The sequence below is a fragment of the Schistocerca americana genome, chromosome 2, assembly GCF_021461395.2.
Source record: "Schistocerca americana isolate TAMUIC-IGC-003095 chromosome 2, iqSchAmer2.1, whole genome shotgun sequence".
In the NCBI taxonomy this organism is placed as follows: Eukaryota; Metazoa; Arthropoda; class Insecta; order Orthoptera; family Acrididae; genus Schistocerca; species Schistocerca americana.
This window is the reverse complement of record NC_060120.1, coordinates 728,566,244-728,587,060: the sequence shown is the minus strand read 5'-3', so window position 1 is coordinate 728,587,060 and position 20,817 is coordinate 728,566,244. Positions and strand designations below refer to the sequence as shown.

Sequence of the window (20,817 nt, the reverse complement as noted above, 5' to 3'; positions counted from 1 at the left end):
TCGCTTGTTGGATAACCGCAAAACATTTTCGTTTTTACCCCCAGAATCAAAACACCCGATGTAGCTTATCACAATATACTCTCAATAAATTAGACACTATACAAATGAGATGATTAACTGCATCGTTTACCATTTCAAAAAACAAAAGGAAAAAATAGACCAAGTGGAGCGTTTAGAGGGAGGATAAATAAGATTAATATGAAACTTCCTGGCAGATTAAAACTGTGTGCCCGACCGAGACTCGAACTCGGGACCTTTGCCTTTCGCGGGCAAGTGCTCTACCATCTGAGCTACCGAAGCACGACTCACGCCCGGTACTCACAGCTTTACTTCTGCCAGTACCTCGTCTCCTACCTTCCAAACTTTACAGAAGCTCTCCTGCGAACCTTGCAGAACTAGCACTCCTGAAAGAAAGGATATTGCGGAGACATGGCTTAGCCACAGCCTGGGGGATGTTTCCAGAATGAGATTTTCACTCTGCAGCGGAGTGTGCGCTGATATGAAACTTCCTGGCAGATTAAAACTGTGTGCCCGACCGAGACTCGAACTCGGGACCTTTGCCTTTCGCGGGCAAGTGCTCTACCATCTGAGCTACCGAAGCACGACTCACGCCCGGTACTCACAGCTTTACTTCTGCCAGTACCTCGTCTCCTACCTTCCAAACTTTACAGAAGCTCTCCTGCGAACCTTGCAGAACTAGCACTCCTGAAAGAAAGGATATTGCGGAGACATGGCTTAGCCACAGCCTGGGGGATGTTTCCAGAATGAGATTTTCACTCTGCAGCGGAGTGTGCGCTGATATGAAACTTCCTGGCAGATTAAAACTGTGTGCCCGACCGAGACTCGAACTCGGGACCTTTGCCTTTCGCGGGCAAGTGCTCTACCATCTGAGCTACCGAAGCACGACTCACGCCCGGTACTCACAGCTTTACTTCTGCCAGTACCTCGTCTCCTACCTTCCAAACTTTACAGAAGCTCTCCTGCGAACCTTGCAGAACTAGCACTCCTGAAAGAAAGGATATTGCGGAGACATGGCTTAGCCACAGCCTGGGGGATGTTTCCAGAATGAGATTTTCACTCTGCAGCGGAGTGTGCGCTGATATGAAACTTCCTGGCAGATTAAAACTGTGTGCCCGACCGAGACTCGAACTCGGGACCTTTGCCTTTCGCGGGCAAGTGCTCTACCATCTGAGCTACCGAAGCACGACTCACGCCCGGTACTCACAGCTTTACTTCTGCCAGTACCTCGTCTCCTACCTTCCAAACTTTACAGAAGCTCTCCTGCGAACCTTGCAGAACTAGCACTCCTGAAAGAAAGGATATTGCGGAGACATGGCTTAGCCACAGCCTGGGGGATGTTTCCAGAATGAGATTTTCACTCTGCAGCGGAGTGTGCGCTGATATGAAACTTCTTGGCAGATTAAAACTGTGTGCCCGACCGAGACTCGAACTCGGGACCTTTGCCTTTCGCGGGCAAGTGCTCTACCATCTGAGCTACCGAAGCACGACTCACGCCCGGTACTCACAGCTTTACTTCTGCCAGTACCTCGTCTCCTACCTTCCAAACTTTACAGAAGCTCTCCTGCGAACCTTGCAGAACTAGCACTCCTGAAAGAAAGGATATTGCGGAGACATGGCTTAGCCACAGCCTGGGGGATGTTTCCAGAATGAGATTTTCACTCTGCAGCGGAGTGTGCGCTGATATGAAACTTCCTGGCAGATTAAAACTGTGTGCCCGACCGAGACTCGAACTCGGGACCTTTGCCTTTCGCGGGCAAGTGCTCTACCATCTGAGCTACCGAAGCACGACTCACGCCCGGTACTCACAGCTTTACTTCTGCCAGTACCTCGTCTCCTACCTTCCAAACTTTACAGAAGCTCTCCTGCGAACCTTGCAGAACTAGCACTCCTGAAAGAAAGGATATTGCGGAGACATGGCTTAGCCACAGCCTGGGGGATGTTTCCAGAATGAGATTTTCACTCTGCAGCGGAGTGTGCGCTGATATGAAACTTCCTGGCAGATTAAAACTGTGTGCCCGACCGAGACTCGAACTCGGGACCTTTGCCTTTCGCGGGCAAGTGCTCTACCATCTGAGCTACCGAAGCACGACTCACGCCCGGTACTCACAGCTTTACTTCTGCCAGTACCTCGTCTCCTACCTTCCAAACTTTACAGAAGCTCTCCTGCGAACCTTGCAGAACTAGCACTCCTGAAAGAAAGGATATTGCGGAGACATGGCTTAGCCACAGCCTGGGGGATGTTTCCAGAATGAGATTTTCACTCTGCAGCGGAGTGTGCGCTGATATGAAACTTCCTGGCAGATTAAAACTGTGTGCCCGACCGAGACTCGAACTCGGGACCTTTGCCTTTCGCGGGCAAGTGCTCTACCATCTGAGCTACCGAAGCACGACTCACGCCCGGTACTCACAGCTTTACTTCTGCCAGTACCTCGTCTCCTACCTTCCAAACTTTACAGAAGCTCTCCTGCGAACCTTGCAGAACTAGCACTCCTGAAAGAAAGGATATTGCGGAGACATGGCTTAGCCACAGCCTGGGGGATGTTTCCAGAATGAGATTTTCACTCTGCAGCGGAGTGTGCGCTGATATGAAACTTCCTGGCAGATTAAAACTGTGTGCCCGACCGAGACTCGAACTCGGGACCTTTGCCTTTCGCGGGCAAGTGCTCTACCATCTGAGCTACCGAAGCACGACTCACGCCCGGTACTCACAGCTTTACTTCTGCCAGTACCTCGTCTCCTACCTTCCAAACTTTACAGAAGCTCTCCTGCGAACCTTGCAGAACTAGCACTCCTGAAAGAAAGGATATTGCGGAGACATGGCTTAGCCACAGCCTGGGGGATGTTTCCAGAATGAGATTTTCACTCTGCAGCGGAGTGTGCGCTGATATGAAACTTCCTGGCAGATTAAAACTGTGTGCCCGACCGAGACTCGAACTCGGGACCTTTGCCTTTCGCGGGCAAGTGCTCTACCATCTGAGCTACCGAAGCACGACTCACGCCCGGTACTCACAGCTTTACTTCTGCCAGTACCTCGTCTCCTACCTTCCAAACTTTACAGAAGCTCTCCTGCGAACCTTGCAGAACTAGCACTCCTGAAAGAAAGGATATTGCGGCGACATGGCTTAGCCACAGCCTGGGGGATGTTTCCAGAATGAGATTTTCACTCTGCAGCGGAGTGTGCGCTGATATGAAACTTCCTGGCAGATTAAAACTGTGTGCCCGACCGAGACTCGAACTCGGGACCTTTGCCTTTTGCGGGCAAGTGCTCTACCATCTGAGCTACCGAAGCACGACTCACGCCCGGTACTCACAGCTTTACTTCTGCCAGTACCTCGTCTCCTACCTTCCAAACTTTACAGAAGCTCTCCTGCGAACCTTGCAGAACTAGCACTCCTGAAAGAAAGGATATTGCGGAGACATGGCTTAGCCACAGCCTGGGGGATGTTTCCAGAATGAGATTTTCACTCTGCAGCGGAGTGTGCGCTGATATGAAACTTCCTGGCAGATTAAAACTGTGTGCCCGACCGAGACTCGAACTCGGGACCTTTGCCTTTCGCGGGCAAGTGCTCTACCATCTGAGCTACCGAAGCACGACTCACGCCCGGTACTCACAGCTTTACTTCTGCCAGTACCTCGTCTCCTACCTTCCAAACTTTACAGAAGCTCTCCTGCGAACCTTGCAGAACTAGCACTCCTGAAAGAAAGGATATTGCGGAGACATGGCTTAGCCACAGCCTGGGGGATGTTTCCAGAATGAGATTTTCACTCTGCAGCGGAGTGTGCGCTGATATGAAACTTCCTGGCAGACTAAAACTGTGTGCCCGACCGAGACTCGAACTCGGGACCTTTGCCTTTCGCGGGCAAGTGCTCTACCATCTGAGCTACCGAAGCACGACTCACGCCCGGTACTCACAGCTTTACTTCTGCCAGTACCTCGTCTCCTACCTTCCAAACTTTACAGAAGCTCTCCTGCGAACCTTGCAGAACTAGCACTCCTGAAAGAAAGGATATTGCGGAGACATGGCTTAGCCACAGCCTGGGGGATGTTTCCAGAATGAGATTTTCACTCTGCAGCGGAGTGTGCGCTGATATGAAACTTCCTGGCAGATTAAAACTGTGTGCCCGACCGAGACTCGAACTCGGGACTTTTGCCTTTCTGCCAGGAAGTTTCATATCAGCGCACACTCCGCTGCAGAGTGAAAATCTCATTCTGGAAACATCCTCCAGGCTGTGGCTAAGCCATGTCTCCGCAATATCCTTTCTTTCAGGAGTGCTAGTTCTGCAAGGTTCGCAGGAGAGCTTCTGTAAAGTTTGGAAGGTAGGAGACGAGGTACTGGCAGAAGTAAAGCTGTGAGTACCGGGCGTGAGTCGTGCTTCGGTAGCTCAGATGGTAGAGCACTTGCCCGCGAAAGGCAAAGGTCCCGAGTTCGAGTCTCGGTCGGGCACACAGTTTTAATCTGCCAGGAAGTTTCATATCAGCGCACACTCCGCTGCAGAGTGAAAATCTCATTCTGGAAACATCCCCCAGGCTGTGGCTAAGCCATGTCTCCGCAATATCCTTTCTTTCAGGAGTGCTAGTTCTGCAAGGTTCGCAGGAGAGCTTCTGTAAAGTTTGGAAGGTAGGAGACGAGGTACTGGCAGAAGTAAAGCTGTGAGTACCGGGCGTGAGTCGTGCTTCGGTAGCTCAGATGGTAGAGCACTTGCCCGCGAAAGGCAAAGGTCCCGAGTTCGAGTCTCGGTCGGGCACACAGTTTTAATCTGCCAGGAAGTTTCATATCAGCGCACACTCCGCTGCAGAGTGAAAATCTCATTCTGGAAACATCCCCCAGGCTGTGGCTAAGCCATGTCTCCGCAATATCCTTTCTTTCAGGAGTGCTAGTTCTGCAAGGTTCGCAGGAGAGCTTCTGTAAAGTTTGGAAGGTAGGAGACGAGGTACTGGCAGAAGTAAAGCTGTGAGTACCGGGCGTGAGTCGTGCTTCGGTAGCTCAGATGGTAGAGCACTTGCCCGCGAAAGGCAAAGGTCCCGAGTTCGAGTCTCGGTCGGGCACACAGTTTTAATCTGCCAGGAAGTTTCATATCAGCGCACACTCCGCTGCAGAGTGAAAATCTCATTCTGGAAACATCCCCCAGGCTGTGGCTAAGCCATGTCTCCGCAATATCCTTTCTTTCAGGAGTGCTAGTTCTGCAAGGTTCGCAGGAGAGCTTCTGTAAAGTTTGGAAGGTAGGAGACGAGGTACTGGCAGAAGTAAAGCTGTGAGTACCGGGCGTGAGTCGTGCTTCGGTAGCTCAGATGGTAGAGCACTTGCCCGCGAAAGGCAAAGGTCCCGAGTTCGAGTCTCGGTCGGGCACACAGTTTTAATCTGCCAGGAAGTTTCATATCAGCGCACACTCCGCTGCAGAGTGAAAATCTCATTCTGGAAACATCCCCCAGGCTGTGGCTAAGCCATGTCTCCGCAATATCCTTTCTTTCAGGAGTGCTAGTTCTGCAAGGTTCGCAGGAGAGCTTCTGTAAAGTTTGGAAGGTAGGAGACGAGGTACTGGCAGAAGTAAAGCTGTGAGTACCGGGCGTGAGTCGTGCTTCGGTAGCTCAGATGGTAGAGCACTTGCCCGCGAAAGGCAAAGGTCCCGAGTTCGAGTCTCGGTCGGGCACACAGTTTTAATCTGCCAGGAAGTTTCATATCAGCGCACACTCCGCTGCAGAGTGAAAATCTCATTCTGGAAACATCCCCCAGGCTGTGGCTAAGCCATGTCTCCGCAATATCCTTTCTTTCAGGAGTGCTAGTTCTGCAAGGTTCGCAGGAGAGCTTCTGTAAAGTTTGGAAGGTAGGAGACGAGGTACTGGCAGAAGTAAAGCTGTGAGTACCGGGCGTGAGTCGTGCTTTGGTAGCTCAGATGGTAGAGCACTTGCCCGCGAAAGGCAAAGGTCCCGAGTTCGAGTCTCGGTCGGGCACACAGTTTTAATCTGCCAGGAAGTTTCATATCAGCGCACACTCCGCTGCAGAGTGAAAATCTCATTCTGGAAACATCCCCCAGGCTGTGGCTAAGCCATGTCTCCGCAATATCCTTTCTTTCAGGAGTGCTAGTTCTGCAAGGTTCGCAGGAGAGCTTCTGTAAAGTTTGGAAGGTAGGAGACGAGGTACTGGCAGAAGTAAAGCTGTGAGTACCGGGCGTGAGTCGTGCTTCGGTAGCTCAGATGGTAGAGCACTTGCCCGCGAAAGGCAAAGGTCCCGAGTTCGAGTCTCGGTCGGGCACACAGTTTTAATCTGCCAGGAAGTTTCATATCAGCGCACACTCCGCTGCAGAGTGAAAATCTCATTCTGGAAACATCCCCCAGGCTGTGGCTAAGCCATGTCTCCGCAATATCCTTTCTTTCAGGAGTGCTAGTTCTGCAAGGTTCGCAGGAGAGCTTCTGTAAAGTTTGGAAGGTAGGAGACGAGGTACTGGCAGAAGTAAAGCTGTGAGTACCGGGCGTGAGTCGTGCTTCGGTAGCTCAGATGGTAGAGCACTTGCCCGCGAAAGGCAAAGGTCCCGAGTTCGAGTCTCGGTCGGGCACACAGTTTTAATCTGCCAGGAAGTTTCATATCAGCGCACACTCCGCTGCAGAGTGAAAATCTCATTCTGGAAACATCCCCCAGGCTGTGGCTAAGCCATGTCTCCGCAATATCCTTTCTTTCAGGAGTGCTAGTTCTGCAAGGTTCGCAGGAGAGCTTCTGTAAAGTTTGGAAGGTAGGAGACGAGGTACTGGCAGAAGTAAAGCTGTGAGTACCGGGCGTGAGTCGTGCTTCGGTAGCTCAGATGGTAGAGCACTTGCCCGCGAAAGGCAAAGGTCCCGAGTTCGAGTCTCGGTCGGGCACACAGTTTTAATCTGCCAGGAAGTTTCATATCAGCGCACACTCCGCTGCAGAGTGAAAATCTCATTCTGGAAACATCCCCCAGGCTGTGGCTAAGCCATGTCTCCGCAATATCCTTTCTTTCAGGAGTGCTAGTTCTGCAAGGTTCGCAGGAGAGCTTCTGTAAAGTTTGGAAGGTAGGAGACGAGGTACTGGCAGAAGTAAAGCTGTGAGTACCGGGCGTGAGTCGTGCTTCGGTAGCTCAGATGGTAGAGCACTTGCCCGCGAAAGGCAAAGGTCCCGAGTTCGAGTCTCGGTCGGGCACACAGTTTTAATCTGCCAGGAAGTTTCATATCAGCGCACACTCCGCTGCAGAGTGAAAATCTCATTCTGGAAACATCCCCCAGGCTGTGGCTAAGCCATGTCTCCGCAATATCCTTTCTTTCAGGAGTGCTAGTTCTGCAAGGTTCGCAGGAGAGCTTCTGTAAAGTTTGGAAGGTAGGAGACGAGGTACTGGCAGAAGTAAAGCTGTGAGTACCGGGCGTGAGTCGTGCTTCGGTAGCTCAGATGGTAGAGCACTTGCCCGCGAAAGGCAAAGGTCCCGAGTTCGAGTCTCGGTCGGGCACACAGTTTTAATCTGCCAGGAAGTTTCATATCAGCGCACACTCCGCTGCAGAGTGAAAATCTCATTCTGGAAACATCCCCCAGGCTGTGGCTAAGCCATGTCTCCGCAATATCCTTTCTTTCAGGAGTGCTAGTTCTGCAAGGTTCGCAGGAGAGCTTCTGTAAAGTTTGGAAGGTAGGAGACGAGGTACTGGCAGAAGTAAAGCTGTGAGTACCGGGCGTGAGTCGTGCTTCGGTAGCTCAGATGGTAGAGCACTTGCCCGCGAAAGGCAAAGGTCCCGAGTTCGAGTCTCGGTCGGGCACACAGTTTTAATCTGCCAGGAAGTTTCATATCAGCGCACACTCCGCTGCAGAGTGAAAATCTCATTCTGGAAACATCCCCCAGGCTGTGGCTAAGCCATGTCTCCGCAATATCCTTTCTTTCAGGAGTGCTAGTTCTGCAAGGTTCGCAGGAGAGCTTCTGTAAAGTTTGGAAGGTAGGAGACGAGGTACTGGCAGAAGTAAAGCTGTGAGTACCGGGCGTGAGTCGTGCTTCGGTTGCTCAGATGGTAGAGCACTTGCCCGCGAAAGGCAAAGGTCCCGAGTTCGAGTCTCGGTCGGGCACACAGTTTTAATCTGCCAGGAAGTTTCATATCAGCGCACACTCCGCTGCAGAGTGAAAATCTCATTCTGGAAACATCCCCCAGGCTGTGGCTAAGCCATGTCTCCGCAATATCCTTTCTTTCAGGAGTGCTAGTTCTGCAAGGTTCGCAGGAGAGCTTCTGTAAAGTTTGGAAGGTAGGAGACGAGGTACTGGCAGAAGTAAAGCTGTGAGTACCGGGCGTGAGTCGTGCTTCGGTAGCTCAGATGGTAGAGCACTTGCCCGCGAAAGGCAAAGGTCCCGAGTTCGAGTCTCGGTCGGGCACACAGTTTTAATCTGCCAGGAAGTTTCATATCAGCGCACACTCCGCTGCAGAGTGAAAATCTCATTCTGGAAACATCCCCCAGGCTGTGGCTAAGCCATGTCTCCGCAATATCCTTTCTTTCAGGAGTGCTAGTTCTGCAAGGTTCGCAGGAGAGCTTCTGTAAAGTTTGGAAGGTAGGAGACGAGGTACTGGCAGAAGTAAAGCTGTGAGTACCGGGCGTGAGTCGTGCTTCGGTAGCTCAGATGGTAGAGCACTTGCCCGCGAAAGGCAAAGGTCCCGAGTTCGAGTCTCGGTCGGGCACACAGTTTTAATCTGCCAGGAAGTTTCATATCAGCGCACACTCCGCTGCAGAGTGAAAATCTCATTCTGGAAACATCCCCCAGGCTGTGGCTAAGCCATGTCTCCGCAATATCCTTTCTTTCAGGAGTGCTAGTTCTGCAAGGTTCGCAGGAGAGCTTCTGTAAAGTTTGGAAGGTAGGAGACGAGGTACTGGCAGAAGTAAAGCTGTGAGTACCGGGCGTGAGTCGTGCTTCGGTAGCTCAGATGGTAGAGCACTTGCCCGCGAAAGGCAAAGGTCCCGAGTTCGAGTCTCGGTCGGGCACACAGTTTTAATCTGCCAGGAAGTTTCATATCAGCGCACACTCCGCTGCAGAGTGAAAATCTCATTCGGGAAGATTAATATCTCTAAATGAAAATAATAGAAGAATACAGAATGAAATGGAAACAGCACATCGGTAGAATGTAGGATGACAGACTACCGTAAATGACGCAAATCAACAGGACTAAGAAACTTAAGGAGATGTAAAACCATATAGAAGTACTTCGACTGATCTTTGCAAGGAGGGGTAATAGGCTAAGCGTAATACACATAGAACATAATGATGATGGTGACAGCATTCGTCACTAACACTATAGTTTGCTTAGGTAAAGTTTATAGGCAGTGTAAATGTTGAAGATTCTAAGAGATTCTGCGTTATTTGTGAGCTAACAGAGTTGCAATGTCAACTGGAGGAAACGAGGACATCTGGTATATATTTCTGTTTCGTTTCAATGTTTTGATAGAGTCAGCGGAGACGACTGGGAACGGTGACGCTCCCTACAGTGAGAAAGTATTAGTGGCGCTATCGTTTCTAAGGTTGGACACTTTGAAATAAATGATTCGATGTGTTAAGGTGCACCACGGGACTGTGCTGATGTTCCTATGAACAGTTACATTTATGGCGATACGCATCGGTTAACCCGAGAATTATCATTTGTCCTGAACAGTCAAGTACTAAACGTTTCCGGTATCACCGTAAAGCTTAGTTTAAGTGAAATACAAGCGTGTCTTTGCCATCTTGTCACCAGATAGCTTATAGAAAACTAGTGTCGGGGTACAGTGGCTTTATATCTGTATCACAATGAGAGAGGAAGGGTGGCGCCTTGACCATAAAGTAACAGCAGACAAAGATTAAATTGTGCAGCACACCTTGTCGAGAAAGTTGGTATTCATAGATCAGTAGGAAAGAAGACATTAGCACGGAGTAGGAGAAATGGAGGTCAGCATCGAAGCATTCCAATAGCTAACGGCCCAGGAAACATTTGATTGGTTACCAAACGTCCTCAATATTCATCCGAAAAAACAGGCGTTTCTAAAAATTATGAAATCTCTGACTTCTTGCTAACGGAAAATTACGGCTGTGTAAACCGATTCACTGAGCATTAATCACTTAAAAATATAGCCTAAGGTAGTTTCTGCAATTTTTATGACATTTATTGTTATGCTGTTGGAAAGGAAGCTAATGAAAAAAACTTTATTTTCAGACGATATTGCAGCAGTTGTGAGGGTGTTTGGCAAAGAGGTTGCAACCGACGGGGAGAAATTCATGCGCATAGACAAGCTGCTCGTTGACTTCAACTTGTCAAAGGGTAGATTTCGTGTCAAGGATTTCCTCAACACTGGCAATGTTCTCGGTAAGCATAAAGGAGAAAATTACCAAATTTTTAACACGATTTTGTTTTCATAGGTCAGGTTTGTCTTTCTTACAATATCGATGTAACTTGTGAAACTTATTGACTTTTGGTGAGGACTTGATGGAAAATAACATAAAGAACAGACACATAATTTGGTACGGACCTAAAAGTTAAGTGTCGGTGTAACTAAGAACAAAGCAGGTAACTTATATTGGAAAACAAGTCTTAAGGCTATATTCTTCTTACGGTTGTTTTATTCCTGACAAACTCCAATTTGAATAACATCAGAAAAGAACACCCTGTGGCGGGCAGATATGCATGTTATAAATCAAGTAGCGCGAAAAATATATAAGTTTTTCACGAAAACCTAATTTTTCTGTAATTGGTTACTAATGAGCATGTACAAAGTATTCACATAAGTTCTTGTAAACTTCAGAGACAAAGAGAAAGCAGCTCGTCTTTTAAAGAAAAACATTTTTTATTAATTGCATTATTTTCATTTATGACCTTTCTAAGCACAATTAGTTTATAGCCGATTAATAACAGTTCATTGTTGATTCAGCCTACAGGTATTGCTTTCGGCAGATGTCTTCTGTTATTAAGATTTATTTTCACTCACACCCATCCTTGACGCTTCTTCTCCGTGATGGGTTCTATACAACACGATGAATGAACGTATGAATCAGTATACTGGACGAAATGTTACTGTATTCTTTAGCAATTCACTGATGAGATATGAGCTAGTCCAGAACGATTAACATTTCATTCTATAAGTAAGGTTTATTTGTGCCACATATGTAAAGTTACTTTAATGTTTGTTTGAGAGAACCCTGTTTTTAAAATAAGACATGGATCATTCCTTAACATTTAGTTTACCCTGTTTCCCGTCCAATTAGATCTGTGTAATTAGTAATTCTGTGTACAAAACAGTACGGAAAAATTCGCCTCATGGGCTACACCTTCACCGTTTCGTTCCCTTATTTCGAGGTAGGTTATCCCTATGTCACTGTGACAGAGAATTGCTTTTGTAACATGTCTGCCCTGGAACTGACGTCTTACATACTTTCCTCCTTCTACGTAAGCGTAGGCGAGGCCCAATCAGGTTAACAAATTAGTAAACAGTGTCCATAGAAAGACTTTTAGCCTGGGCGACACTGCATTTTCCGTAGCCTACGTAGTTAAAGCTTGATCGCGAAAACATATTGCCTGTTTCAGGTAACATAGTTGACTTGGAGTTCCGCTGTTCTATACTGTGGTTCACTGTCGTGCTGCGAGTTTTGTAGCAAATGTAGTAAGAAGAAACATCGTAGGTCCCCATCGAAATAGCCATACCCGACGTGACCATCGTTATCAGTTACGTAACGGTCGTCGCTTTAATTATACTAACCATTGTTTGTCAACACAGACAACCCACTCACTGAAGCCGATTTCTCTGAAACAGTGTTCTCAGAAATAGCTCAACCGATATCAAAAACTCTGATAAAGTAGAAGTGGTGTCCCCTGTGTCAGAAGCTTCGAATGACAAAAACAACATGTCTCCGTAGTGCTGACGCGAGGCCGTGCTAAGATCGAGGCAGATCACTAAATATATTATAAATGGAAGTCCTTGTGAGATACTGCATTTTTTGTACGTAAGACCCAGCTACGTTTGGTTACTGTTGACTAGCGTCGACAGGTTTATTTATCCTGCTGCATTACATTATAGTTCTTCTGATAATATAGTAACTTGTTTTTTTTTTTTGAAATAAATAATTTTTAATCAGAAAAATCCGCTCTTACTGACATACAATTTTTTTTTTAAATGCAGTGCTGTAGGTAACAGCCGTCTCTGTCGCTCAGTATTGTTATTGTGTTTACGTAGATAATGTGCTTCTTAAGGGATATCATTTCCGCCTGTTATCCAAATAAATGTTAACATGTTTCAGCACCTTTGTGCTATCGTTACTGAGTATTCTTTATTGAGCCCTCACACTTCTCAATTTTTGTACGTTATTGGATAGTACAGGACCCTCTTCAGACTACTGGATATTGGTACCTTGTCATAGTTAGTGGAGAAATTTCCTTTCTCGGCTGCGTACTCATCTGTCGATCACCTAACTAATGAGGAGGTACTGAATAGAATTGGGGAGAAGAGGAATTTGTGGCACAACTTGACTAGGAGAAGGGATCGGTTAGTGGGACACATTCTGACGCATCAAGGGATCATCAATTTAGCATTGGAGGGAAGTGCAGAGGGTAAAAATCGTACAGGGAGACCAAGGAATGAATACACTAAGCAGATTCAGAAGGATATAAGTTGCAGTAGTTACTCGGAGATTAAGAAGCTTGCACAGGATAGATTAGCATGGAGAGTTGCATCAAACCAGTCTCAGGACTGAAGACAACAACAACAACGACAAAGTGGCGAAAGCCAAATTTTTATATGTTGTTGTTGTTGTTGTTGTTGTTGTTATTGTTGTCTTCAGTCCTGAGACTGGTTTGATGCAGCTCTCCATGCTACTCTATCCTGTGCAAGCTTCTTCATCTCCCAGTACTTACTGCAACCTACATCCTTCTGAATCTGCTTAGTGTATTCATCTCTTGGTCTCCCTCTACGATTTTTACCCTCTACGCTGCCCTCCAACGCTAAATTTGTGATCCCTTCACGCCTCAGATCATGTCCTACCAACCGGTCCCTTCTTCTTGTCAATTTGTGCCACAAACTCCTCTTCTCCCCAATTCTATTCGATACCTCCTCATTAGTTATGTGATCTACCCATCTAATCTTCAGCATTCTTCTGCAGCACCACATTTCCAAAGCAGCTATTCTCTTCTTGTCCACACTATTTATCGTCCATGTTTCACTTCCATACATGGCTACACTCCATACAAATACTTTCAGAAACGACTTCCTGACACCTAAATCTATACTCGATGTTAACAAATTTTTCTTCTTCAGAAACGCTTTCCTTGCCATTGCCAGTCTACATTTTATATCTTCTCTAGTTCGACCTTCAATACTTATATTGCTCCCCAAATAGTAAAACTCCTTTACTACTTTAAGTGTCTCATTTCCTAATCTAATTCCCTCAGCATCACCCGACTTAATTCGACTACATTCCATTATCCTCGTTTTGCTTTTGTTGATGTTCATCTTATATACTCCTTTCAAGACACTGTCCATTTCGTTGAAGTGCTCTTCCATGTCTTTTGCTGTCTCTGACAGAATTACAATGTCATCTGCGAAACTCAATTTTTTTATTTCTTCTCCGTGGACTTTAATACCTACTCCGAATTTTTCTTTTGTTTCCTTTACTGCTTGCTCACTATACAGATTGAATAACATCGGGGAGAGGCAACAGCCCTGTCTCACTCCCTTCCCAAACACTGCTTCCCTTTCATGCCCCTCGACTCTTATAACTGCCATCTGGTTCCTGTACAAACTGTAAATAGCCTTTCGCTCCCTGTATTATACCCCTGCCACCTTTAGAATTTGAAAGAGAGTATTCCAGTCAACATTGTCAAAAGCTTTCTCTAAGTCTACAAATGCTAGAAATGTAAGTTTGCCTTTCCTTAATCTATTTTCTAAGATAAGTCGTAGGGTCAGTATTGCCTCACGTGTTCCAACATATCTGCGGAATCCAAACTGATCTTCGCCGAGGTCGGCTTCTACCAGTTTTTCCATTCGTCTGTAAAGAATTCGCGTTAGTATTTTGCAGCTGTGACTTACTAAATTGATAGTTTGGTAATTTTCACATCTGTCAACACCTGCTTTCTTTGGGATTGGAATTATTATATTCTTCTTGACGTCTGAGGGTATTTCACCTGTCTCATACATCTTGCTCACCAGATGGTAGAGTTTTGTCAGGACCGGCTCTCCCAAGGCCGTCATTAGTTCTGATGGAATGTTGTCTACTCCCGGGGCCTTGTTTAGACTCAGGTCTTTCAGTGCTCTGTCAAACTCTTCACGCAGTATCGTATCTCCTATTTCATCTTCATCTACATCCTCTCCCATTTCCATAATATTGTCCTCAAGTACATCGCCCTTGTATAGACCCTCTATATACTCCTTCCACCTTTCTGCTTTCCCTTCTATGCTTAGAACTGGGTTTCCGTCTGAGCTCTTGATATTCATACAAGTGGCTCTCTTTTCTCCAAAGGTCTCTTTAATTTTCCTGTAGGCAGTATCTATCTTACCCCTAGTGAGATAAGCCTCTATGTCCTTACATTTGTCCTCTAGCCATCCCTGCTTAGCCATTTTGCACTTCCTGTCGATCTCATTTTTGAGGCGTTTGTATTCCTTTTTGCCTGCTTCATTTACTGCGTTTTTATATTTTCTCCTTTCATCAATTAAATTCAATAATTCTTCTGTTACCCAAGGATTTCTTACTAGCCCTCGTCTTTTTACGTGCTTGATCCTCTGCTGCCTTCACTACTTCATCCCTCAGAGCTACCCATTCTTCTTCTACTGTATTTCTTTCCTCCATTCCTGTCAATTGTTCCCTTATGCTCTGCCTGAAACTCTGTATAATCTCTGGTTTAGTCAGTTTATCCAGGTGCCATCTCCTTAAATTCCCACCTTTCTGCAGTTTCTTCAGTTTTAATCTACAGGTCATAACCAATAGATTGTGGTCAGAGTCCACATCTGCCCCTGGAAATGTCTTACAATTTAAAACGTGGTTCCTAAATCTCTGTCTTATCATTATATAATGTATCTGATACCTTCTAGTATCTCCAGGATGTGTCAGCTATGATTAAGTTATGCTCTGTGCAAAATTCTACCAGACGGCTTCCTCTTTCATTTCTTTCCCCGAATCCATATTCACCCACTATGTTTCCTTCTCTCCCTTTTCCTACTATCGAATTCCAGTCACCCATGACTATTAAATTTTCGTCTCCCTCCACTACCTGAATAATTTCTTTTATCTCGTCATACATTTCATCAATTTCTTCATCATCTGCAGAGCTAGTTGGCATATAAACTTGTACTACTGTAGTAGGAATGGGCTTCGTGTCTATCTTGGCCACAATAATGCGTTCACTATGCTGTTGGTAGTAGCTTACCCGCACTCCTATTTTTTTATTCATTATTAAACCTACTCCTGCATTACCACTATTTGATTTTGTATTTATAACCCTGTATTCACCTGACCAAAAGTCTTATTCCTCCTGCCACCGAACTTCACTAATTCCCACTATATCTAACTTCAACCTATCCATTTCCCTTTTTAAATTTTCTAACCTACCTGCCCGATTAAGGGACCTGACATTCCACGCTCCGATCCGTAGAACGCCAGTTTTCTTTCTCCTAAAAGCGACGTCCTCTTGAGTAGTCCCCGCCCGGAGATCCGAATGGGGGACTATTTTACCTCCGGAATATTTTACCCAAGAGGACGCCATCATCATTTAACCATACAGTAAAGCTGCATGCCCTCGGGAAAAATTACGGCTGTAGTTTCCCCTTGCTTTCAGCCGTTCGCAGTACCAGCACAGCAAGGCCGTTTTGGTTAGTGTTGCATAACTAATTGGAATTTTATTCGCACGTCTAGACTTAGTTCTAACTTGAACACTAACCAGACTTTAGTACTTACGTGAACGCTACGAGAAAAAGAGTAAGAAAGGGAGAAGAGGAATCAGAAAATTAAAGACACAAATTAGAGAAATGATTACTTTATTTTTCAATTTAACGGTACAATACTTCAGTACAAATTATATGTTTTGTATATATCCTTTCAACATTCGCTAAATAATCCTGCTCGCTATGTCATGTTCGTACAGTACGATGACAAGATCACGGAGAATAGCGCGAAGGGGACCACCGGGCTTAAAATCCCCATCCGATGGACGGATCACCAGCAACATTGTCACAAGCCCTCACTTCATGAGACACGGTAGGTGCTTTGGATGTTGATCCACGACGTTGGCGCAAAGTCTGATGATCAGGAACTTTCCAGCCCCTTTCCTACTGTTTATTGGTGTGACAAATTTTTTCCACCACCAAGTTTCGTATTGGGTAGCTGCAAGTCGAGTGCCACCTCAAAGGCGTGCGTAAGCGACTCCTACGGAGACGGGTTGCTGGGGCAAAAAAGGTCATTTATGTATCCGTACTTTACGTCATGATTGTTGATTCAAGCTGTAGGGGAAGTTGAATCATATCACAAAGAGTAACAAAAATTTCGAACGTAACATTCCACGAAAGTGTGCTGAAAAGTAATGCCTTCGAATTTTTTATGTGTTAAACTCTTAAAGCATTTTAATATATAATTTTAATTCATGAAGGATCGAACTCTACTTGCTGCAACATATAACTGACCACGCATAAAAACTGGTTGCCTTAGTAAAGTACCACCTTTTTTGATTGCTTATCCCTGTGACTTATTAATGGTAATTGCAAATGCAGAAATAGATAGGAATTGTTTTCTTTGAAACTCAAAAGGTAAAATAGTACCGGAATTAATCACATTTACACACGGAATGAAAATTCGCATTTTATCAGCTAAAACTTGGCAATCAGTGCTATTATTATACAAATATTTAACATAGTTTCTGGTCCCATCAACGAATCCTTCTCTTGTATTTTTATTTCTAATAAGAAGAAACTGGTCTTTAGTTAGGAAAAATGTGTTCGTCGTCAAGACGACTATGCTGAGGAATGATTGTGTAGACATGAAGAATAAAGACGTAGAATGTTAAAAACTTTTTGTTTATTCAGTAGGCTTCAGGAGTTTTCACATAAAAAAATCGGAGGTATTATTTATCAGCACGCATTCGTGGGAAGCTACCTTCGAAGTTTTTGTTACTCTTTGCGATGTTATTCAACTTCTCTTAGAGCCTGAGTCCATAATTATGGTGTAAAACACGGACATATAAATATCCTTTTTTTCTCCAGCAACCCGCCTTCGTATCGGCCGCTTACACACGCCTGTGAAGTGGTGCTCGACTTGCAGGTAGCTAGTTGGAAACGTGGTGAAAAAAAATTTCAAAAACAGGAAGGTGGGTTAGAAGCTCCTAATCGTCAGATTTGGTAAACGTCGTGGATCAACACCCAAAACTCTCCGCAATGTCTGATGAAGTGAGGGCTTGTGACAGTGTTGATGATCTGTCCATTGGACGGGGAGGACAAGACCGGTGGTCCCCTTGGCCCTACTCGAGAAGCGTAGGACATGTGCCGAAGTTGGGTTTCACCCTCTCCCCCCTTTTTTTTTTCATCGTACACTATCAACGTGACACAGTTTTACATAGGTACCCCTGACAGACACTTACACTCATAAGATAAACATGTCGCGTAGAAAGGGACCATTATCCACAGAGGAAGAAACCAAAACAATGGAAAATCCTGGATGGATTGTTACAACATTATGAAATTAAATTCTCTGCCAGCGTTTCGACTACCTCGCGTCTTGCCCTGAGATGAGAAACGGACTGCCCACTATACTTCCCACCCTTCACACACTGGTATTCCGCCATCCACCACAGCTACACAACATACTCGTCCATCCCTACACAACCCTTGCTACCAGCCTCATACCTCATGGTTCATATCCCTGTAATAGAGTTAGAGGCAAGGCCTGTCCCATTCATCCTCCCATCACCACTTACTCCAGTCCGATCACGAACATCACCTATCCAATCAAAGGCAGGGCTACATGTGTAACACAAGCAAAGTGGCAACCACTGTGCTGCATTCTATGTGGGTGTCACAACCAAGCAGTCTGTTCACATGAATGGCCACTGACAAACTGTGGCTAAGGAACAACTGGACCACACTGTTGCTGAACACGCCGCCAAACAAGACATACATCATTTCAATAAATGCTTCACAGTCTGTGCCATATGGATCCTTCCCACCAACACCAGCTTTTCTGTACTGCGCATTTGGGAAATCTCTCTGTAATATATCCTACGTTCCTGTAACCCTCCTGACCTCAACCTTCAATAGTCACCCATCTAACCCCTTCCCTGTTCACATACCAGCACTACACCACAGTCCCCTGTTCCACCAACGCACCCAGTTTGTTTATTTCTCTCGTTTTGCTCTACACTCCCCCGACCCCCACCCCCCACCTCTCCTCTGCTCGCCGTTTGACCTCTCGACTGCACCTAGCTCCCCTACCCACTCTCTCCACCTTGTCCCTGCACGATCCGAGCAGCACATCACTGTCCCCCACACCTACCCTGCTCTCCCCCCTCTTCCAGCTCCAGCCTCCTCCTTAGCTGCACCCAGTTGCCTCTCCCATAATGCACTGCTGCTGCTGCTCGTCATGTGGCTTCAGTTGCTAGAAGCTCTGGTAATTTGTGTGTGAGCTGCATTTGCATGTGTGTGAATGTGTGTGTGTGTGTGTGTGTGTGTGTGTGTGTGTGTGTTTGTGTGTGTCTGTCTGTCGTCTATTTTTGTCATGGGCCTTGGTGGTCAAAAGCTTATTTTGTGTCAGGCCTTTTGTTGTGCCTATCTGCGACTCAGCATCTCTACTATATGGTGAGTAGCAACTATCCTTTCATAATACTGAGGAAAAAAGCCCTTTCGAGATAGGTGGCTGAACAACCCCCTGGGGTATCCCAGACAACAATTCCATGTGACTCTTTGTTTCTTTCTCTAGCGTATATCCTAGTTTGTTCCAGTATGTTGTTGGTGGTAAACTTCTGGCTTTTTTTCACTCAGGGGAGGCGATGAACCAGTTCCTGAACCAGAATGCCAATGAGATCATCAAGGAAATGAAGCCGGCGGCGGCGCAGAGCATCAGCAGGCACTTCAAGGAGTACCTCAACGTGGCGCTGCTGCGCGTGCCTATCAGGATATGGCTGCGCGACCAGTAGCCAACCAGTGCAGTGCAGCAGGCCTCCACTCGATGACGTCATTAGCAGTTGGGGCGCTCGACGAGGAACAAGTGTCCAAAGTGCTTCACTGCACGAACTCTGTGTCAGAGACTGTTGCCGAGTGCGAAACTCAAGTGCTGCCAGGCTGTGACTTCCTATACAGCGTCGTGGGCTCCAGGGAACGCCCTCAAAGTTGTCGGACGTTGCTGGTGGAGTACTTCTGTGATCTCGATCAAAAGTTGGACAGTTCAATTTCGTTCACTACTGCAACATCCTGCTTGGAAAAATCCAAATTACAAGAATCTTCCATTATATCTCCTAGTAAAATGTGTCAACATGGTCTATACCATACATTCTTTAGACGCTAAGAACAATGTCGTCAGCTCGTAACTGTGGTTTCAAGGAAAGAGTTTGTATCTAGTAGTACCACCTTACAAAGTTAATGATTAGCTAGTCTTGGAAGTACATATCAGATTAAGCCTTATTTTCTGTTTATAATAACTGATAAAATATTTGCACTCAAAAAAAAGTGAAGTAATGAAAAAAAGCTGTTAGATCGACTTTTGAACAGAAATATACAGAGTTTTTAAGTAAATGCTATTTGTGTAATTATTTTAATATCAAGAAAACCCTTCGAGTTCGCATTCATATGTGTATATTCAGGATTTCTCATTATAAGGGCCTTACGACTCAATACTAGGAGAAATCAAGTTAGCTCCATTAGTTCCAAGCGATATGTTACTTCACTCTTATTTCACTTCCAGATCACATCGTAATGTCTAACTTCCGGTACAAATTATTTTTTGTAATTGTTTGAGAAAGCTCATATAGCTGCCAGGATTGTTGCCTGTAGTGAAACAAATTTTGTTAATGAAATACGTACAAAGTATAATAAAGATATTATCGTATCTTCTTTCATCATTGTGTGTGTTATTAACTGAAAGACTTCTGCTGCAAATAGTTCCTTAATTTAATGTTTTAACCCAACAGTAAGGTGAGCAGTTAGTGACAATCACAACCTCACTCAAAAAGAAAATTGAATATGACCGAAGGAAAATAATTTGTATGTCTTCATTTAGTCCAAATGTCCAGGTTATATAAGCATGTTTTCATACGACTGTAATCTAATTGTTACGAAGGCAAATGCATAAAAATAATCCTAAGTTCCTTAATTTAATGTTTTAACCCAACAGTAAGGTGAGCAGTTAGTGACAATCACAACCTCACTCAAAAAGAAAATTGAAAATGACCGAAGGAAAATAATTTGTATGTCTTCATTTAGTCCAAATGTCCAGGTTATATAAGCATGTTTTCATACGACAGTAATCTAATTGTTCGAAGGCAAATGCATAAAAATAATCCTAAGACGTTTACTTTCAGACCATTAAAATTCTTTTTTACTTTGTTGTTCCCCAGCATTCGGATATTCATATACAACAGTTTAGTTTACCTAAGAAACAGTCATGAGTATTATTATTCGCATTATAATACACTTCCAAATAAGAGGTTAATGAATCCAAGGATGTAGACAGGTTAGATACTGTTACACCACAAACCACCTACTGATTGCTTTTTTAATACTATACAAATTGGCATTAAATTCCGTTGTTGCAACTACTGTTCAATACATCACTTCATCAAAGTGTCACATATTTTCCACTGTGTGTTGGCAGTAGTTGGCATTATTAGCA

The 20,817-nt window shown here is 45.3% G+C and overlaps 1 protein-coding gene across 1 annotated transcript in view; it reads left to right on the top strand.

Moving 5' to 3' along the window:
- The window catches only part of LOC124596302 (circadian clock-controlled protein daywake-like), a 133,232-nt gene extending 113,185 nt beyond the window's left edge, over positions 1–20,047 (top strand). The window contains exons 5-6 of the mRNA XM_047135406.1: positions 10,184–10,333; positions 18,972–20,047. Of these exons, the coding sequence (XP_046991362.1) occupies positions 10,184–10,333; positions 18,972–19,126 (305 nt within the window). The 3' untranslated portion in view covers positions 19,127–20,047. The remainder of the gene's footprint in view (positions 1–10,183; positions 10,334–18,971) is intronic.
- The last annotated feature ends 770 nt before the right edge of the window (positions 20,048–20,817 follow it).